At 50.2% G+C, this 20,723-nt stretch overlaps 1 protein-coding gene across 3 annotated transcripts in view; it reads right to left on the bottom strand.

Moving 5' to 3' along the window:
• The window catches only part of TBC1D22A (TBC1 domain family member 22A), a 347,433-nt gene that overhangs the window by 213,787 nt on the left and 112,923 nt on the right, over nucleotides 1-20,723 (bottom strand). For all 3 annotated transcript variants that reach the window (XM_058568130.1, XM_058568127.1, XM_058568129.1), the window contains one exon: nucleotides 4,391-4,505. In XM_058568130.1, the coding sequence (XP_058424113.1) occupies nucleotides 4,391-4,505 (115 nt within the window). The remainder of the gene's footprint in view (nucleotides 1-4,390; nucleotides 4,506-20,723) is intronic.

Here is a 20,723-nt window from a genome sequence, read left to right on the forward strand (position 1 = left end):
AAGGCGATGTCCCTAACGGGTGTGTTGGCTGGAGTGTCCTGCACACGCTGCCTAGCCTCTGGGCCAAGGATGCAATCTGCAAGACCAACATCTAGGCATGCCTCAGATCTGGAATAGGCACACTGACGCTTCAGCAAACGTTATCGTTTATGTGCCTAAAATGTGGGAAAGCCTTCTTACCTACTCCCCAAAGCTTCCGCCCCTGAAATTCACGAATTCCCAAACCTTCCTGGCACAGAGCATTCTTCCATGATTGATTTCTCTGAGCAAGTTATACCCTCCCATTGCGACACTCCACTCACGAGCTTCACCCCAGGCTTCAATGCCGCCTAAACGACTACATTTACCAGCCTCCACGTCTTGATGGGCTCTGCACACTGCTACCCCTACCTCTGAGGTCACAAGAGGTCTACTGACCTCCTTCCCCAGTGTCCTCTGTGTGGTTGACAGGCACCTCCAGGGACCACCCGAGACTGTGGGCTCCATTCAAACAAAGGTTAGTCAAGGCTTTGCGCCACCTTTACTTGGAGAGGTTGTGGCTAGCACTAGTGAGGGGCGAGCAGGTACGTGTGCGTGTGTATGTCTGTATGCGTGTGCATGTGCCTATCTGTGTGTGTGTGCACGCATATGTGCATGTGCTAACTTGCATTTGAGGATGCTGTGTCCTTCGACAGTGGGACTGAGTTGCCTTTCCCCAGGGCTGTGCGGGTGGAGCTTCAGGGCATACTCCTGACTCATCCCCGCGGTGTGGCGGCAGCCCTGAGAGACCAGTCGGGCAGCTGAGCCATCTCCACACCACTCCATTTCCGAGACACACCTGTTTCTCCCCATTGTTCCAGTTTTACAGTGTTCTCTGAGCATTTCCTCCCTCCCTACAAGTTGTTCCTACGACTGTGATCATCCCGGCCAGCTCCTGAAAAAGAGAACCCTCTGACGCTGCAGTACACCCTCTCCTTGTCAGCAAGCAGTTAACCTAGTTGATCAGCCAAGGTCCTCCAGACCCTGTCTGTCAACCCCAAATACGTTAGCCACTGTTCACGTCCGATATCCTTCAAGTCAGAAACCATGGCATTAACAGGCTGCTATGAGCCACCTAGCACTTGCAAAGTCAGGACCTCCGCTGCTCAGGAGCGGCTGCTTCCTGCCTGGGACATCTCAGTCATCAGAGCTACACTCCAGCGTCCTCCCACCCCTCATGAACCGGCAAGAGCGCGCAGCAGGCCGGGAGCTGGGGCCCATGCAAAACACACGCTCCGAGAAAAAAGCACAGCCCCCAATTAGCCGACGCAGGTCTGTCCACCGCTGCCTGAGGGCTCTGGAGGAATCTCACACCTTCGATCAACAGAACTGTTTCCCAAATTTCAGCTTAGGAGAAAGAGAAAAACCCAAAGAATGACACAAGCTTGCCCCCAGAACTGAGTCGGGTGCTGCTTTCAGGAGGCAGTGCACGTGCAGGCTAAGCCCCTCTGCCATCTGCACTCCGAGAGTCTGGGCAGTCACAGTGTCTGAGCCAGAAGTACTGCTGACCCAAAGTCCTGCCAGGGCGCTCAGGTACCCAAACAACAGGATCCTATCACCAGTGCTACCCTCTGAAGGAAAAATATGCATTTTCAAGATCTTCAGTAAGCAAAGTGTTTGAGATTTACTTACTTAAAAACCCAGCAAATCGGGGGCCAGCCTAGTGGCACAGTGGTTAAGTTCGCACGTGTCGGCAGCCCGGAATTCACAGGTTCAGATCCCAGGTGTGGACCTACATACACACTGCTTGTCAAGCCATGCTGTGGCAGGCGTCCCACATATAAAGTAGAGGAAGATGGGCAGGGATGTTAGCCCATGGCCAACCTTCCTCAGCAAAAAGAGGAGGAATGGCAACAGATGTTAGCTCAGGGCTAATCTTCCTCACCAAACAAAAACAAACAAACAAAAAAACCCCCAGCAAATCAGAAAACCCTCTGCCCAGTGGTTGAGAGCACACGTGTCCCTCGTGTATGAGCCTCTCCAAAGCACTCCAACGTCTGTAGCCAGAGTAATGCGGACAGACAAGGACACAGGCGTGTTATCCCTCAGCCATACCGGAGCTGCTAATCTGGAGAGATTAGGTTTTTTCCCTAATTTGGTGGCTCCCGTGCCCCTGAGCACTTGGCCCAAGGTTCTTACCAGGATTCATCCCCTCAACCCAGGCCTGCCCCTGCATCCCCCAAGAGCCATCACTTGTCATCGCCCCTCACTGTCCCCGTCATCACACTGCACTTCTTCTGGCACCGTGACTGCACGTCCAGCCCAGGCCTGCACTCCTGCCGCTTTTTGCACGCAATGCTCCTCTCACCCTGCCAGGTGCCAGGGAACATCACAGCTTCCAGGAAGGCTCCTCTGACCCCTCACCTGGGTCTGTTCTCCCAGCACCTCACACTTCCTCTTGATAATATGAATGTCTAGTTGCTTTAATTAAATTCTTAATTACTTGTTTAAAACCTGTCTTCTCTGCTGCCGCCACAAGCTCCAAGAGGGCAGGAACCATGCTCACCTCGCTCACCTGTGTCCCCACCCTGCAGAGGCCAGGAGATGCCCAATCAACACTGGCTGAAATGAACTGACATGTCTCCACACTGTGCTCTGCCCAGGAGCCCACAGAGGGTGCTCCATGAGGTCTGCATTGACCGCGACACTGCTGCCCAGAAGGCAGCCGGGGAGTGCACCAGGCATCTTAGACAGACATGAGGCTGTACAAGATAATGAGGGTGGACATGGACCATAACCTTCAGCATGCCCAAGCCTGGGAGAAAGGATCTGAAGGACCTCCAATCCACCAATCACATCTGAAAGCCAGGACCAAAAAATAAGAAATGTCCACTTACTAACACAGTCAACTGCCAGAAATAAATGGCACATTTTACACAAACGTTCCAAAACCACACTGTACATCCACTCCATGCATGTGTTCTTGTGTATATACGTACATGTGTGGTGGCTGTTGCAGGAAGGCAAGGAAAGTCTCTTTGAGCTTAAATGAAGACACCACTTACAGAACAGATTCTCTTTTCTGCAGTTTTTCTCTCTTCTGGACAATTAACATCACGGTCATGCCCCTTTGTCCGATCTTGCAACTGCATTAAGGACCGCTTGGGTCTTACAACATAAGTTGGTGGTAAAGTAAAGACAAACTTATTTACCACATTAATTAAATGGTCTATTTAACATGGAATATCAATTCTCTAATCACATCTCGGTTGAACTTCTTTCAATTAACAACTCTGAAGTCTACTGACAGAGGTCCTACTGTTCTAGGATCATTAAGAACATTTTCATTATCCGTCAAATGAGGGAGTCAGCAGCAGAAACACAAGAGCTCTCAGGAGCGGCCTCTCCCTACTTAAGAGATGATTAGGGAGCCAGCAGCGGCAGTTCTCATTAGTTGCTTAGCAATGAAAAGACCTCCTCTGAAATCATAAATGGAAACAAAGTATGAGGGCTCGCAACAAAATGCACTAAATGGCTCTGTTCTCATCCTCAGAGGATAATCTGTCCTCGAGTAAACCTAATCTCTCCAGATTACAACAATCGTGGGCTCTGAAGCAGACAGGAGACTGAAACGGCTAAAAGCACAATGTGATAAACACAAACACACCAAGTCGGGAAGGTCCAGGGAAAGACAAATTAACATCAGAGTTAAACGAAAATGGTGCAACCAAAGAGCAAAGTCCTCTCACGGCAGGTACCCTTTATCCACAGATGGCTTAAAGAGCAGATCCCTCACTCACATCACCAGCATTGTTTAAAACTTAAAATATGTTCACAACAGGTGCAATTATGACAGCTGGCTGCTGTAAGATAAACGGAAGCAAAAACGCACAGTACTCAAAAAGAAACAGCATAACCCAACCTGAGCCTCCGTCAAACCACTTACTCTGCATGTAATTAATATTTCCATAAAATGAGATGCTACTAGTATATCAGAAGTACAAAGGTGACAAAATGCTGCAGAAATGCAACTAAGATTCAGTTTTTAGCTAGTAAGCAAAACATTCAACTAATATTCTATCACCTTAACCTTATCCATTTAAGTTCCAACCATTATAGCCAGTGCTCTGATGGCCATTAGAACGAAAGTACACTCTCCGAATATATTACAGTTCTCCTTATACATTATTAAAAAGGAGATATTAATAACTGCATCTTAATGTCTTCAGTGGTTGAGCATGTGGATTTAAAGACATTTTTTAAAGCTAGCATCAATGAGAAAACTATTATTCTCTATTATTAGGTGTCATTAATAACACTAAACTTAATGTCAATTTTCAATACTGGTATAATTATGCACAGTAACATTAAGTAAGGCCACCAAAGTTCATGTTTAATCTTGGTGAGAAAAAACTTCATGATATGATCTTACCTATGTATTCGCAAATGAAGACCACGAAGAAAGGAGTGACAAGGTCATTTATCCCCTGCACGTATCCACTGGCGGGGTGACGGATCGCCCATATGAACAATATCCTTTCAAAAATCTGAAAGAAAATTGAACAGGCGGTGAAGCAAAAAGTAAACACATCAGAAACTTTCAAATGTATGCATTCTTCTACTTAAAATATATACTATCGATATTTTTCACTGACTCTAATATTAAAATACAAATATAAACAAATATCAACTGCTGTTTAATTTTTTTGTAAAATTCCAATTATCATAATTTTTCATTGACTCACAAGCAATATGCAGTATTTCACCAATGCCTGGGCTCAGTCCTACCACATGAGCTAGCTCTCACAAAAGACGCTCTCTGTTCCTCCAGGCCCCTCGGGTAACAATTGCACACAGCTGCCCAGGAATTGGTCGGGCAGCACAGCACCTGGCCCATCAATGAGTACTTCCTCAGTGACAGAGGGATGGATGATGGATGGATGATGGACCGATGATGGATGGATGATGGATGGATGAGTAGAGAGATGGGTAGAGATGGGTGCATGCATGGACAGATGGATAGATGAATAAAAAGAAAGATGAATGGAAGGGAGGGAAGGAGGGTAGGTAGGTGTGTGGATGCTCTGAATTTCCCTGATAAGGTAAATAGACTTTTTTTCTAGTTGAGGTACAGCATGATATTAGTTTCAGGTGTACAACATAATGATTCAATATTGGTATATATTGTGAAATGGTCACCACAATAAGTCTAGTTAACATCAGCCACTATAAATAGTTACAAATTTTTTTCTTGTCATGAGGACTTTTAAGATCTACTCTCAGCAACTTTCAAATATGCAACACAGCGTTATTAACTATAGTCACCATGCTGTACATTACATGCCTAGGACTTGTTTATTTTATTTTGATCCCCTTCACTCCTTTCCCCACCCCTACGCCAGCCTCTGGCAACCACCAATCTGTTCTCTGCATCTATGAGCTTGGGTTTTTTTCATCGATTTTTTTTAATCACTGTAAAGTTATCACCATCCAAGAAAACATACTCAAGCATCTTCCCATCACATATATTCCCACCAGCCATTCAATTACCCAGGCCATCAACATGGGAGTTATCTCAGCCTCTTCTCTTTCTTTACAACACTCACATTTAATTGATACTTCCTCTTACCATCACTCACACTCACCCACTCTCTTCTCTCTTTATTCACAAGAGGGATTTTACCAAGGTGCAACGCAATCCCACCACCTCGACCACACAAGCACACACATGCATGTGCACACGCGGCTTAAAGACATTCACCTGCCCCACACCTCCCACAGACAGAGCCCAGAGACCACAGCGCAGTGCCCTGGTCCCCTCCCCGCCCCCAGCACCCACATTCTAGCTGCACTGAGCTACAGCACACTTCTCTGAGCCTACAGGCTGTCACCTGCTATGGTGCCTGCTGCCTAGAAAGCCTGTCTCTCTCTTAACTTACCCAGCTTTCAGACTCACTTCAAGCACTGCCCCTCGACGGAGACTCGGCCATGTGCTCCTCCCTTTCCTTTTTGGGAGAGCCAACCACTTACTGCTTTGTGAAGCTCCCAGCCCCCACTCCCCAGGCAGAGTGCCCTGCAGAGCCCTACCCGCCGCCCTCAGGGATGCACCCACTGCTAGCGCCAGCCTGAACTGTGGGCTCCTGCCGCTGACGCCAGGTCCCCCTGCCGTCCCAGGCGTCACACTAACAAGGCGTGCAGTGCAGGCCTGACAAGCGAATGCTCAAACAAAGGATGAATTACATCATTTCCAAACCAACCAACTTTGCAAGGGCAACTGTATTTGTCCCCGAGAAGGTCAATCCCTTCCTGTAACACCAGCATCACTAAATATCACTGAGCTTGTAGCCTAAATCCCCCAAATCACCACCAACCCCCGGCATTTACAATGAGGGGCCTGGGGCCCAGGCAGGGAAGTCTCTTAACCCAGGGCCTGCAGAGCAGCCCTAGAATGCAGGCCCCCAGCCCAATTCCCACCCTAGGACACCACCCACTGCGCTTGTTCCAAATGAGTAACAAAGTAGCCACCACTTACAGGCCAGCACCTCAGCCCAGCACTGTAACAGCCAGCAACGACAAATATTTGCTGAATGAGTAATACATCCACGCGTCTCTATTCATACACATTTTTCATTGTAAGTCAACAGGTTCTTAGAGAGAACTGAATGTTCCAACAAGACCAAAAGACCAGAATCACTCAACAACACGGCACCACTAAGTATTTCTCATGCACAAACACTAAGTGGTCGACACTGACGCTCCAGCGTTGGGCACCTTCACCCTCGGTGGGGCTGGAAGCAGCGCTCTCGACAAGCCAGCACAGTGGGCAGCCCCTCAGACGGCCTAGGAGGGCCAAGGAGGAAGCAGGGTCCCGGCAGGAAGGACCCCTTTCTCTCGGATCCCAGCACCTCTCAGCCACGGTCAGAAATGCAGCAGCCACAGCCCTGCCATGTGGGCACAAGGAAGGCCCTGGACACAGCAGCACAACTGCACAGCCCTTCCTCACCGGGGACAGGGTGGGGGCAGGGCTGTGGTCAGGTCAGGGAGGTGAAGGCATGCTCACTGTGGAGACCCCCCAGCACGAGGAGACTCGGCAGCCCCCAGGACCACTCAGCAGGAAGCCTCCTCAGGGGCTTGGAGCCAGCAGTTCAGCAGCAGGCAGAGGCGGGACCGGGGCCGCACAGGGACAAGCAGGACCAGTGACAGACAGGCAGGAGAAACTCATGCGAGTCCACCACACAGAGCAGTGAGCAGACAAGGCTGAGCATCTCCTCAGTAACAAGAAGCCGAGTGCGTAATACACATGACTGGTGGATTTCTACCCAACACTGCAAAGTTCTAGCAAAGATACCAGCTGGGTGGGGAATTCACCCACATGCACGCTCAACCACAATGTGGCCAGGAAGAGCGGAGCCTGGCCATGGGTGCATACCCCATCAGCTCGCTGGCCAGGCCCCCAGTCCTGAACCCACAATAAGGAAATGGGGCTGAGAGAGGTGACTCGACTTGCTGGGGCCCGTGCCTTCCCTGGTGGAGTCTGCGCTCCTACAGCCATTCCCGGCATGGCCCTCATCCCCTGCACACAGCCACGCTCAAGACACGGCACTAGGAGCACCCAGCTGGGGCTCAGGCTGCTCCCAGCAAAGCTCTCAGGCTGATAGGGGAACGGGGCACCCGTAACGACAGCCACAGCATGTAAGGGGCACCGTCTGCAGTGCCCTCCAGGTCAGAGTGGTGTAAGGCAGGGAGCAAGGGCCCCTGTGGTTGTTAGGTGACAGCCAGGCCTGAGGAGGGCTGGGAAGAACAGAGATGTGTCAGCCATGCAAACACAAGGATGGAAGGGCTCCACAGTGGGTAGTCTACACAGAGGGACAGAGAGGGGACACAGAGAACATTCTGGAGGCCACTCAGGGCAAAGGAGAGCTGGCAGGGAGCCTGGAGGGCACGGCATAGAGAAGGCAGGAAGGAGTCACTGGGGATAGCCAGGAATGCAGCAGTGAAGTATGGGGCTCAGTCAGCAACCTAACAGCTAGGAAAGATGATGATAACACGGTCAGGCAACAGCAGCTGACAATTATTAAATGATTCCTGTGTCCCAGCAGCCCCAATTAACCCGTCTCAGCCTCCCAGAAACTCTTTGAGGCATGTGCTGTTATCCCACTTTCAGATGACGTGGCAGACAGACCCCAGGTGGCCCTGTGTCCCCTGCTCCTGCTGTGCACGCCCTTGTGTGTCCCCTCCCCGTGAGTGTGGGCAGGCCCTGTGACCTGCTTCTGACCAATCAAGTACAGCAAAAGGGACGGGATATACACGATCGTGTTACATGAGATCGGAACCCGTCTCGCCACGGACGATCTCCCTTGCTGGCTTCGAGGAAGCCAGCCGCCACGCCGTGAGCTGCATCTAGAAAGGGCCGTAGGAACTGAGGGCAGCCAAGAGCCAGCAAGAAACTGAGGCCCCCAGTTCTGCAGCCTACAAGCAACCAAATTCTGCCAGCAACTACATGAGTGTGGCAGTAGCTCCTTCAGATGAGCCTGCAGCCCAGCCAACACCTTGATTGGCGCTTGGTGAGACCCTGAGCTAGAACACGTCCAGACTCCTGACCCACAGAAACGGTGAGACAACACATGTGAATAAACGTGTATTGTTTTAAGCCACTAGGCTTATGGCTATATTGCTATGCAGCAATAGATAAACTAATACAGATGAGAAAACTGAGGCACAGAGAAGCTAAGCAACTTATGCAAAGTCACACAGCCTGTAAGTAGCAGAGCCAGAGTTCCACTCCAGTAGTGTGACTAAAGGGTGACCTGTAAGGCGTACTGCCATCACTGCTATACATTAGGATAAAAGAGTTGTTTTCATACATAAATCAAAAAGGAAGCAAGACCAAGAAATTATAATTTTACAGTAAGAAAGAAACAGAAAAGACGATGAGCTCCTGGTGAGCAAAATCTATACCTGATTGATTTGCATCCGCCTGAGGTCCAGCAGGGAATCACGCGGCAGGGACTTGGGTGTGGGTGTGTGGTGCGCATGTGTGTGTGCATGCGCAGGTATGAGGTGTGTGCGCACGTGTGTGTGTGGACTACAGGAAAGGCTGGAGCTCAGGGCACAGGGATATCTGCTTCTCCAGGGATATCTCCTTCTCCTCCACACTCTCCTCTCGGCCAGTGGTCATTGGAGCAGTGGAGCGCTCCCGCCTTTGAACTGAGCCCCACACTTGCAGAGAGCTCGTGACATACACAGGCCTAAACCTACTCACGCGCACGAGCGCACTTTTTCCTGTGGCGGCACAGGCACTGAAGAAAACCAATTTGCCGCAGATGGTTTAGCCAGCTTCACCCAGGGAGGAATGAGGGGGGCTCTCAAGCACACCCAGCTCCCGCCCTTGCAGACAACTAGAATGGACTGTGCGCTGGGATTCCCGGGCCTCAGGGCGACGAGAGGTCTGAGAACGCTGCAGCAGAGACTGGGCTCCTGACTCAGCGCCCAGCTTCTCTCGTGGAGGCCAGAGCCGGCTGTCCTGAGATGGACAAGGCCCCCCAGACCTCTCCTGAGGACACTGAAGTACACTGCAGGGCAGACACATCTGTGAACCAGGCTGAGGCAGGTGTGGGAGGCAGCAGCTCAGCCTGCTCTGTCAGTGAACGCACAGAGCTCAGGCACTTCCAGAGCACCGTTCACTAGGAGCACACAATCCAGCAAGGACCTCTGATCCCTCCTCCCAGCCGCTGTGCAGGCTTCTGCTCCCTGCCTCCAGAAGCACAGTGCTGCCCAGACATCAACGCACTTGAAGAGGGTGTATTCGCATTACTTGGGAGAAAAATTCAGAATTCCAATTTCCTATTAAGGAAAGCTATCAGTCAGTTCAAATTATTTAGATTTAACTCTACTTGATCTCTCTTGACAACCTGAAAATTATATTCTTAAGACTTTAATCCCAGTAACACGTAAATAAAGGAACAGGTAGCTCAAGCATAAGACAAAGATGGCTTTTAACAGGCAGGCAGGCCAAATGGCGAAAAGAGCACAGCCTGCGGAGGTGTGTGACACCAGATGCAAATCCTGGTGCTGCCACTACACAGACAAGCCCTTTCGGGCCATCGCACCAAGACCAGTCCTGGAGCGCCGTGGAGAGAGCTGTGACCCCGCGAGCCTTTGCCACTGCAGCAGCCTCCAGAAGAGCCAGCTCCAGCCCTTGTCCCAGCTCCACTGCCACCAGCCCAGCGGCCGTCATCTCGCTCTGCCAGTCTCCTTGCTGGTCTCCCTGCTACTCCACAGCCCACAGAGCAGCAGAGGGAGCTGCTGAAACATAAAACCTATCAGGTCACACCGTCCGGCCCCCTGTGGCCTCCCAAGACGCTGAGGGTACAATGCAAACTCCTGGCCGTGACTCCAAGGTGCCTGACCTGCCGCCCCTTCCTCTCACCTCATCTCCTCCACTGGGTCCTCCTCACCAACCCACCATTTCTGTCCCCACCTCAGGGCTCCGCACTTGTTCTTTCCACCTGGAATATCCTGCTCCCAAACTCCCCACGGCTCCCACGATTTTCAGCATAAGATCTTCTTCAAACGCCATCTCCTGAGAGACAAGCTCCTTCCCCGCCCCATCTAGAACAGCAGCTCCTCTTCCAAGCCTGCAGCTCTAACCCACTTCTGTGTAGGCTCCAGAGGAAGGGTCTTCCTCCATCCCGTTCACTGCTGTGCCCTCGGTCCTGACATGTAACAGCAGAGGGGAGAACTCTGGGACTCTCTGCTGGCTGAATGGAGGCACACATGATCCAGCTCTCCCCTGCCTTTCATTCTGAGCCCTCACTTTCCTGTTCTCCAGGCTCTGTGCCCCTGGTGAGCCCCAGACCTGCCCGTTCTGGTGGTCTCTCTGACAGACAACAGCTCTGGTGCCTCCTGGATTTCTGATCAGCTTTTCCCATTCTGTTTCCCCATCAAGTGATGCTCCAGATCCAGCTCCTCAGACACCAACCAAGACCCCCACTTGTCTGAGAGGGAAATGGACTGAGAGGGGAAATCAGCTCCATTGTTGGGGGGAGACTTCAGACAGGAGGCAACAGGCAAACAGGGTTGTGAAGGCTGATGAGGAGTTCTTCAGATGGAAGGAGGAGAGGAGCCTTCCAGAGAGAGCAGAGCACAAACACAGACAGTCAGGAGGCAGCAGGACAGCACAGGGCTCACGAAACCCCGCGTGGCTGAGAATCAGAGCAATCAGTGTTCGCACGGTGACGTGCGTGGTTCCATATGTGGAGAATTTTTTTATTTTGTGAGGAAGATCGGCCCTGAGCTAACATCCATGCTAATCCTCCTCTTTTTGCTGAGGAAGACCGGCCCTGAGCTAACATCTATTGCCAATCCTCCTCCTTTTTTTCCCCAAAGCCCCAGTAGATAGTTGTATGTCATAGTTGCACATCCTTCTAGTCGCTGTATGTGGGATGCGGCCTCAGCATGGCCGGACGAGCGGTGCGTCGGTGCGCGCCCAGGATCCGAACCCGGGCCGCCAGTAGCGGAGCGCGCCACCTAACCGCTAAGCCACGGGGCCGGCCCATGTGGAGAATTTTTTATGTTTATCACTGAAAAGACTTTCCTATTTCCAAGCCACAAGTCGAGGACTGGGCATGGAGAGAATCTGCCAGATGAGCACAAGGCAAAGCGCTCACATCTGCCCCATCGGTACTGAGTCCGTCCTACGGAGGAGAAGGTTCTGTGTCCTCCTCAGGGATGTGCTGCCTGCTAGATGTCTCCAGACTCACCTGGCCCGACCCCAGACCTCGGCACCCAGCTCCTCTACAATGCTGAGTGTACGCCAGCTTCAACGCCAACTAAATAACCCCCAATCACGCCAATGCTGACGCGTCCTCCCCCAACATTGATTCTGGGCGAGCACTCTTAGTTTCTCCACGTAATTGTGGAGCTCAGGAAGCTGTGCCCAGAGCCACTCAACTTCTCGTGTATTATTTTCCTGTAACAATAGCTATCTATTTAGAAAGCAAGAAAAACTCCCATGATTTATGTTTCTTTGGGCGGGAGAGGGGGGAGAAAAGGTAAATAACTTGTTTAAATTTCCTTCAGCCTCCCTTCCTCCTGTCCATAAACTGTCCTGCCACGCTTGGGGCACACCAGGAAGCCACAGATGGCTCCACACCAACTAAGCCACCTGTAGGTCCCAGGCCCCACACCTGCCTTCGGGGGCCGGGCCCCAGTCCTGGGCATCATAGTCAGCCAGCTGCGGGACCACCCACCACCCACAGAATGCGGAGCAGCCATCATCTAAGGTGGCAGGCAGAAGCCTATCTTTTAAAAGGGGACAGACAGACCAGCCTTGTCTAGATCCCCTGAGGAAAAACTTTCCATTAATTGTATAACGTAGAAAAGATTTCCATATAAAGACAGTGCCTGGTGACACTGGGAGATCACAGAATCCAGAAGGACAGAGGAGAACCCTGAGGATGAGCAGGGCTGGGCTGGGAGGGCATCGGGCAGAGGAAGCTTTGGGCAGAGACGGGCATCGGGCAGAAGTGGTTTCGGGCAGAGACGGGCATCGGGCAGAGGAGGCTTCGGGCAGAGGAGGGCATCGGGCAGAGGAGGGCATCGGGCAGAGGAGGGCCTGCAGGCACCCGCAAGGCAGCAAGAACCCAGCACCCCATCCCGAGGGCCCCAGGTTCACTCGTGTGCCTGACCACACCCCAGAGGCGCCCTCAGCTCCAGCCAGAGGGACCCGTGTGCCAAGACCACACATTCCAACATCCGGCCCTCGCTTGACCGCCTGGAGCTGTCCGGTCGGCTCAGCCTCCAGGCTCTGCCCGCTCCCAGGCCAGTGCAGCCCCTCTTCAGCACCCATGCCGGCTCTCCGAGCCCTCTTCTGGGGGCTGGCTGCAGGGGCTGGAAACGGGACGCTGGACTCCACGGCCCCAGGAGCCAGGGCGGCTGCAGCACACCGGGCACAGACCAAAGTCCAGCAGCTACGCGATGAACTCACTCACTGAAGGGTGCAAGCGGAAAGGCAACGCCCACCGGCCAGGCTGTGAGACGGACGACTAGATGACGCCTTCAATCAGAAAGCACAGGCGGAGCTGCTGGGGGGAAGGGCTTCTCTTTGTTTTTTTCTTTTCAATGACTGTGATTTATTCTGTACTTTTTGTCTTAAATCACTTCACATGAGTCTGCTATGCTTTTGTTTTGAAATCACAACAACCAGCATTGATTCCAGTCAAAGTCACTTAGCATCGTTTACAACGCCCCCCCCAAATCACCTGAAATGGTACTGTGGGGCCACTGCCTCCCTCTGAGCTCCTGTCTTCACGACCCTCAGCTCGTTTCATGACAAGATCTGTGAAGACCTGAGTTAACACGTTTTCCCATCTCAGCACCACATTACCACCACACAAATCAGCCAAGCACTCCTCACTGTGCAGGCATGAGGATGCTATCTCTGAGGGTTACCCTGAAACTCCTTTGCTATTTTACTGTCATCATAATGAGCTCTCCACAGATCAGACATCACTGAGAGCCTGTCGTAAGGAAAAGGGATCCTGTCCCCAGCACAGAGGGACATGTGCTATAGGACTTCTAAGCCTGCATCAAATAACTGTACTGCTATTTTTCAAAGAACGCATCAGCCATTTCTAAGCTTTTGCTCTCAGACTGGTTAAAAAACATCACAAATGACCAATTTCCTATCACTTTTCCAAGGAGGCATTTTCAAAGTGTAGCAACATGACACTTGAAGGCGTCGGAAATAAGCACACGGTTCCCTTGAATTTACGCGCACGGATGTGCCTGTAGGCAAGCTGGGAGCAGGCACTTGCTCTGCCCGGCTCCCACCCCGCCAGGCCCATCCACTTACCCCGGGCCCCAGTGCAACCTTCGCCAGACTCAAGTGAAAACGAATCTTCTAAAGGACATTTGTTTCCTCACTCCCCACCGAGGTTACCACACAGTGATGGCATAATCCCAAGGAAAAGCGGCGCCCACGCCCTCCCTCACCCTACTAAGGATGCGCCAGAAGAATGGGGTCTCGTCTCCAGGCCCCATGACAGAGCCCAATTCCTCAGAGCTCCCTCGATCCAGGCTCCAAGGAGTGACGAGAGGCCAAAGCTAGCTGGAAGCCCCCAAGGCAAAGCAGAAAAGAGCCAACAGGTCACTGCAATCCAGGGGCAAAGCAAAGGGCCCGAGGCAGGAATCCAGGAGGGGCGGCCCCAGCCAGCGGCAGCCTGAGCAGGAGCAGAGCTCGAGGGCAAGCGCCCAGCATGCGCCCTGTCCCCCGGCCCGGAGTTTTCCTGCTCCACACCCATCACAGCCAGGCCTGCAGGCTGGAAGCCCACCCTGCCAACCTCCCGCCGTGCCCACACGAGGATGAGCCCCTCCTCTACCCGGCTGCCTGCGCCCCAGCGCCTCCCCTCCAGTCAGCCCCGGGCACCCAAGGCTGAGGTCCTTGCCACCCGCTGGCGGGGCGGGAGGGTGGCCACCGAGTTTGGAGACCCTGCCCTGACCCAGGAAGGGCCGGCCGCAGGCGGAGCCCCGTGCACCACGGGCACAGCCCCACCTGGGATTCAGGACATTCTCCCTGCAAGCTTTCTGAAGGACCAGGTCAGGAAACAGAAGGCTTCCCAGAACTGTGCAACACGGTGGCATCAGCAACTTGGTGTTACCCTCCAAATTCCAGTGTCCCCACAAATCACCACGCCTCTGGGCTATATTCCCTGAGTCTATGCACGTGGCTAACAAAACTGGCACCACATAAACTGATTTTCTTGGCGACTTGATGGGGTCTCTACTGGTTTCAGCATGTCTGTCCACACCCCCACACTTCGCCAGCACACTGCTGGGGACAGAGACCACACCTGGGTCTTGGTGTCACCCATGAGCTCAATGGTTGGCCACCAGGATTTCTTCAGGGGCTCACAGGCCCACAAGTTCCTATGCCAAAAATCCAGGTACTTTATTAAGAGCTGTCGCAGGAAAGGTGCAAACAATGCATTCATGTGCACAGGACCACTAGTAGAAGCAGGGCGTTTTAGCAAATAGACAACAAGAGGGGGAAATGGATCTGTCACAGTATGTCAGCTCACACTGAAATGAATGTGCTGGGCTTTCAGCAGTGATACTGTCTGCCAAAGGACAACACAGAAAGGATGCCCTACGTATGCGGGTGTGTTCAGTGAAAACCCAGAACCATCTGAAACGGCTCTAACAATGAGTACTCACTGGATGTTATTAGCTATTAAAGTTCTACTGACACTCCTGACGTTCTCATCTTTGTTAGAGAGTAGGAATTCATTAAAAGTCATGCCAACTTTAAACTCTTCCCCAAGTATCTTTTCTGCAGATCAATTTATACTCAACGACAATAATAAAAATAGTTGCTCCTGCTTGTTACCACCAGGGCTGAACAAATGAACAAGCGACAGACGTTCCCAGTTTGCCTGACAAACTTCAGAAACCTGAGCGCCAGGAAAGGTTTTTCCTAAAAACCTCAAAGGCTTCTTCCACGGAGGGCTCCCGGGAGGGCTGAGGTCTTCACTTCGTCAACCTTATCACTGCCCTCCACACGCCTCCAAGGCAGCACTGGGGCACCAGCAGCTCAGTGCCCTCAGGCAGCTGAGACGTTCTGCATTCTAAAAAATGAAATACATTGAAATTGAAAATGTCGCTGTGCTCATGATTACTTATTAAAAAAATCTGATTTCAGAAATGTGCAAACATCATAATTCTACCATATGCATCAGCAACATGACTTCACAGCATATGAAGCACTATGAAGACAATTCCTGCGAGAGGAGCAACAAAATATACAGTTCTGTTGAGAAGACCTGTGGGATTTATATCCCTCAGAATCCAGGAGCAATGTGGGCTCAGAAAGAAGACGATATTTACAACACCAAATGTTCGCAACATGAGTCAAGGAACGTTCCCCCACACGAATTATAACACCTCATAAATGAAACCAAACTAAGAGTCTATAACAAATCTAAAATGTGGACTAAAAGGCAACTATATGTCACATAAAATATACACCGGGCACCGACTACATGTTTACAGTGTAATTAATAACGCCATGCTCTCTTAAAGCAGGCACCGATGCCATGTTTGGGGTATGAATTACTCAACTTTCACCACATCCAAATATGTTGATTTCCGTCCCACATTTTGTGCTCAAGTCAGGTGTCTCGGTAGGGCAGTAAAGCACACACGTTTCATTACACCCAAAACGGAAGCATAGAAAAGAAACAACACTTTCAAAGAAAACATCGCAGGGTCACCATCCCCAGACCAAACACTGCACTGTAGCTAGGGCTGCAGACCAAAGTGCGACTCAGGAACCTAACACCACCAACACTAGAAAGGCTTTTTCAAACTAAAGGGCAACTAGCCTCCGGCTCTGGCAGGATGGCCCAGTGGATGCTAACAAACTTAATCCTGCGAGGCATTAAACAACTCCATCCTGACCCATGTGGATTTATTTCAGGAATGCACAGTCACCTCAATTAAGTCTACTAATAAAATTCATCATGCTAATAGAATAAAGAAGCAAAAACATATTACTTCTTCAGATGACGGGGGGGAAAAGGATTTGGTAAACCTCAACCACCAGTTATGATTTTAAAACTATGACCAAGGCACTGTCCTTCACATGATACAACATCCATAAAGCATACGTAAATGTTGTAAGTCAAGGGTGCCATGTTAGAAGACTTCCCTTTAAAATCAGGAACGACACCAGGGTGCCAGCTTTCACCACTTACATTCAACACTGTAGTGGGAGTCGTAGCCAGCAAAAGAAACAAAGAAAAAAGAAAAAATGTGCATACAGAATAGAAAAAAAAAACAAAACTGTCATCATTCACAAATGATGATTAACTTGTTTAAAAACTTAAATAAATCTATACATAAAATATTAGAATTGATGAAAGAGATCAGTAAATTTGCCAGACATAAGGTAAACTTACAGAAGTCAACTGCATTTCTATATACTGTCAATAAAAATTAGACAATGCCATTAAAAATTTAAAAAATACTATTTATAAAAGATGGTATCTATGAATAAATTTAATAAGTTGTGCAATACATTTAAGGAGAAAACATTGTTTGAAAACAAAAGATCAGAAGAACTAAATAAATGCAAAAACAAAATGTTCTCTCCAAATGATCGAGAGTCAACGTAATTTCTGAGATTTCCACGAAACATAAGCTGATTTTAAATTTACATATAAAAGCAAAAGGTCAGGAATAGACAAGAAACAAGAACCAGGCATGGGTGGGCCGCCTAGCAGACATCAAGACCACGTAACCAGGACACGATGAAGCTGGCACAGGAACGGACAGACAGACCAACTAGTGGAACAGATGACAGCCCAGAAGGAGCCCACAGACACACGAAATCCTGGTACACGACACAACTCATTAGTGGCAACGGGCAGGACTGCTTGTCCATGCAGGGAATTTTTAAGGAACCTGGACTGCCATGTCAAACTCCATGCACAGTCGATCCAAATGGACTATGGTCCTACATGTAAAAGGCAAAACTTTAAAATGCCTAGAAGAAATACAAGCCTTCTTTGAAATCATGAGGTTGGAAATAATGTCTTAGGACACAAAAAAGGCCTCATCGTAAAGCAAAAGACTGTGGAACCGGCCATGTTAAGAATTTCTTTAAGAATTTCTGGTCACCAACAGAGTGAAAAAAGAATCTGCTAACTGGAAGAAGATATATGCACCCATATATACCCAGAAAAGAATTAGTATCCAGTTTATGTTAAGAACTCCTACAACTAAGTAGAACAAAGACAAACACCAGAATAGAAATAGGGGCAAAAGCATTTCACAAGAGAGGAAAGACAAATGGCCAAGAAACCTATGAAAAAATACCTAACTTCATCAGCAATTAAGGAAATGAAAATTACAAGCACAATGAGACACTACTTTCTACCCACCAGCCAGTACAGGGAAACTTTCGGTCCAACAGTTCCAAGTGGTGGTGAGGGGGACAGTACTGGGCCCTCTCCTCAGGGACCACCACCTGGCATCACTCAGTGTGTGTGTGCCCTATGGTGCCACTCCTGGTATACACCCCAGAGGAACTCGCACACACGTACACTGGGACTCCCACAAGAATGCTCACGGCCACATTCTGAGAAAAAGCACAAACAAGAAAATAACCCAAATGCTTATCAACATTAGACTGGATCCATAAATCCTGGAGCCCACAGTAGAATACTACACAGCAGTGAAAAATGAACTACAGCTACAGGTATCTATGGATGGATCTTAAAACCTTAATGCTGTAATATAAAGAACAATCACAAAGGAATGTATGTGGCATAATTCCATTAAAAACAGGCAAAACACATACATATAAACATATGTAATAAAAGTATATATAAAAAAGCAAGAGAATAATTAAGCAAAATTCAAGAGAACTGATACTTGTTGAAAGAAATGCTTGGGGAGGGACAAAGAAGGGACTCCAACGATGTTAGTCCTGCTCCATTTCTTCAGCTTGACAGTATGCACTGGAAGTTAATTTTTACTTTTTTTCTTTAAATGGGACATACGTTACAGAAACTCTCCTGCTCTGATATTTTTCACCATAGAAACAAAGAGAGAGAAAAGGAAAGATCTATGGATCAGATCCCCAAAATATACACCAGAAGAGTTTGAACTGATTATATAACAAATAAGTATTTCTTGGGTTCTCACAAATACACCCCCACCTCTGAAAAAAAGAAAAAGCATCAACTAGGAGACCAAATGAGGAGACAAGGAGCCACAAGATGCAGACCCCCGGAGCACAATAGCAGCAATGCCTCCAGGCTGTGAGGACCCCGCAGCCCCCTCGCAATGGAGGAGCTACAGGCCAGGCACCACTGCAGGGACCAGGGAGACCAGGCCCTGCCCTCGGAGTCTGAGAAGAGAGATCCCGAGCCCTCACCAAGGCCAGAACCCCAGCAAGACAGTTCACAGACTCATCAAGTCAACCCAACAGATGTCTGGTAGGCACCACCAGCTCACAGCACCAGGGATGGAAAGCACCAGAGCGAAGGCTGCTGCCCTGGCCGAGTCTACTGTGTGATGGGTGAGAGGCGTGAAGGAGCGATTCTGAAGACGCCCAGCACGGGAGGGGAAAGTACACAGCATTGCAGGAGCAGGTGGTGCTGGCAAAGCCGAGGGGGCCTGCCAAGCAGAGGGGGCTGATGAGGGGTCCCTGGGCAGAAGGAACAGTGTGTGAGAATGCCAGAAACCCACCCACGTCTGGCCCCAGATCCCTGGTGGACAGAGCCAACGCCTGCTCCTACAGAAGCTTCCTCTTCCCATCCGCACAGGGCCCACGGGTCGGCGAGCCCACGTTCCTCTACACGAAGGCTCTGTCGGGAAATCAATCCATAAAAAGTCGGAACAAACTTGTGCTCCACTGATATTTGCCTCTTAGAAAATGTCCATCCTCTAGGGCCTGGGAAACTTATCAGATCAATTCTAAAAAGTGCACATAAATAACGCGGTTTAAAAAGCTGCCAGCTTCATTATCCTCTGTGTCTGTTTAAACGTAATGAGACATCACTTCTCCATGGCTAATTGGAAAAAGCAGCTTATTTCCCTAATTTGTGCAACTGCTCTAAGCAGCAGATAACCAGAGGGCAGAAAATGTAATAACTATGGAGGAAAATCACTCAGTCGAAGACGAACTTATCAACTGAAAAGGCCCAGCTGCAAATTCAAGAACAGTTCTTCCAATGAACTCATGAACTCACTGCACCAACCAGAGTGGCCAGAGGGCCACACGTCAGAATTCGCACTTTCCAATGTAATAGATCGAGTTTGTTCAACACCGAACAGCAGGTGAAAGAGCAAAGGCCACAGAGTTCTGAATTTTACCTTCAAATAACAATGTTGGATAAAAAGATTACTAATTTCAACAAAATCTCCTAAGTCCCACGAGGTTCTAGGCGATGCTCTAGCCACACAGCGAGGGGCCTGTGGCCCTGCTCTCAGGGAGTGATCTCTAGGTAAACAGAAGACAAATATGATTGGATAATAAGTGCCAGGAAACACAGTGTGAATGACAGTGGGGGAGGGGGCAGACAACCTTAGCTGGGGTCGCCAGGGACAGCATCTCTGACAAGGCAACATTCTGGGGAGGATCTGATGGCCCAGAAGGAATCAGACACTTAGAGCTGTGTCACCTGGAAGAGGAAGAGGAATCCAGACAGTCGCTCCTTCCACAAGTCGGCGTGAGCGGCTGGTCTGGGCCGCACACTGCTTCAGGCACTGGAGTTAAGGCCGAAAACAAAACAGACCGATGGTCCGCTCAGGACGGGCTGAGAAGGCAGAAGAGCAGGCAAAGGTAGCCCGGCCCAGGTCATGGGGTCCCTGGGAGGTCAGGCGGGAGCAGCCTCCAGCAGATGTCCTGCCTCCCCTGCACAGCCCACCCAGCTGGGAGAGGGTTGTCTGCAAGGCGCCCTGCCGCTCCCCTACTCCTGGGACCTGCCCTACCCGCTGCCCAGAGGCGGTGACCTCCTGGCAAAGGCCACTGGCTCCAGCTCCACTGGCTTCCTCTGTGCGCAACGCTGGGCATGATGATCCGGCCCCTCTGTGGTCCACTCCTCTCGCTCACATTAAGACCCTCCCCATCAGCAGTTAAACAAGCCCAAGTTGTGTGGCCTCTAAGTCTAGCAGAGCTTCCTTAAAATAGGGATTCCAGGCTCCGCCCCAGAAGGTCTGAGGGAGGCCAGGGAACAGGTAGGCTAAAGGTTTTAAAA

The sequence above is a fragment of the Diceros bicornis genome, chromosome 25, assembly GCF_020826845.1.
Source record: "Diceros bicornis minor isolate mBicDic1 chromosome 25, mDicBic1.mat.cur, whole genome shotgun sequence".
Lineage (NCBI taxonomy): Eukaryota > Metazoa > Chordata > Mammalia > Perissodactyla > Rhinocerotidae > Diceros > Diceros bicornis.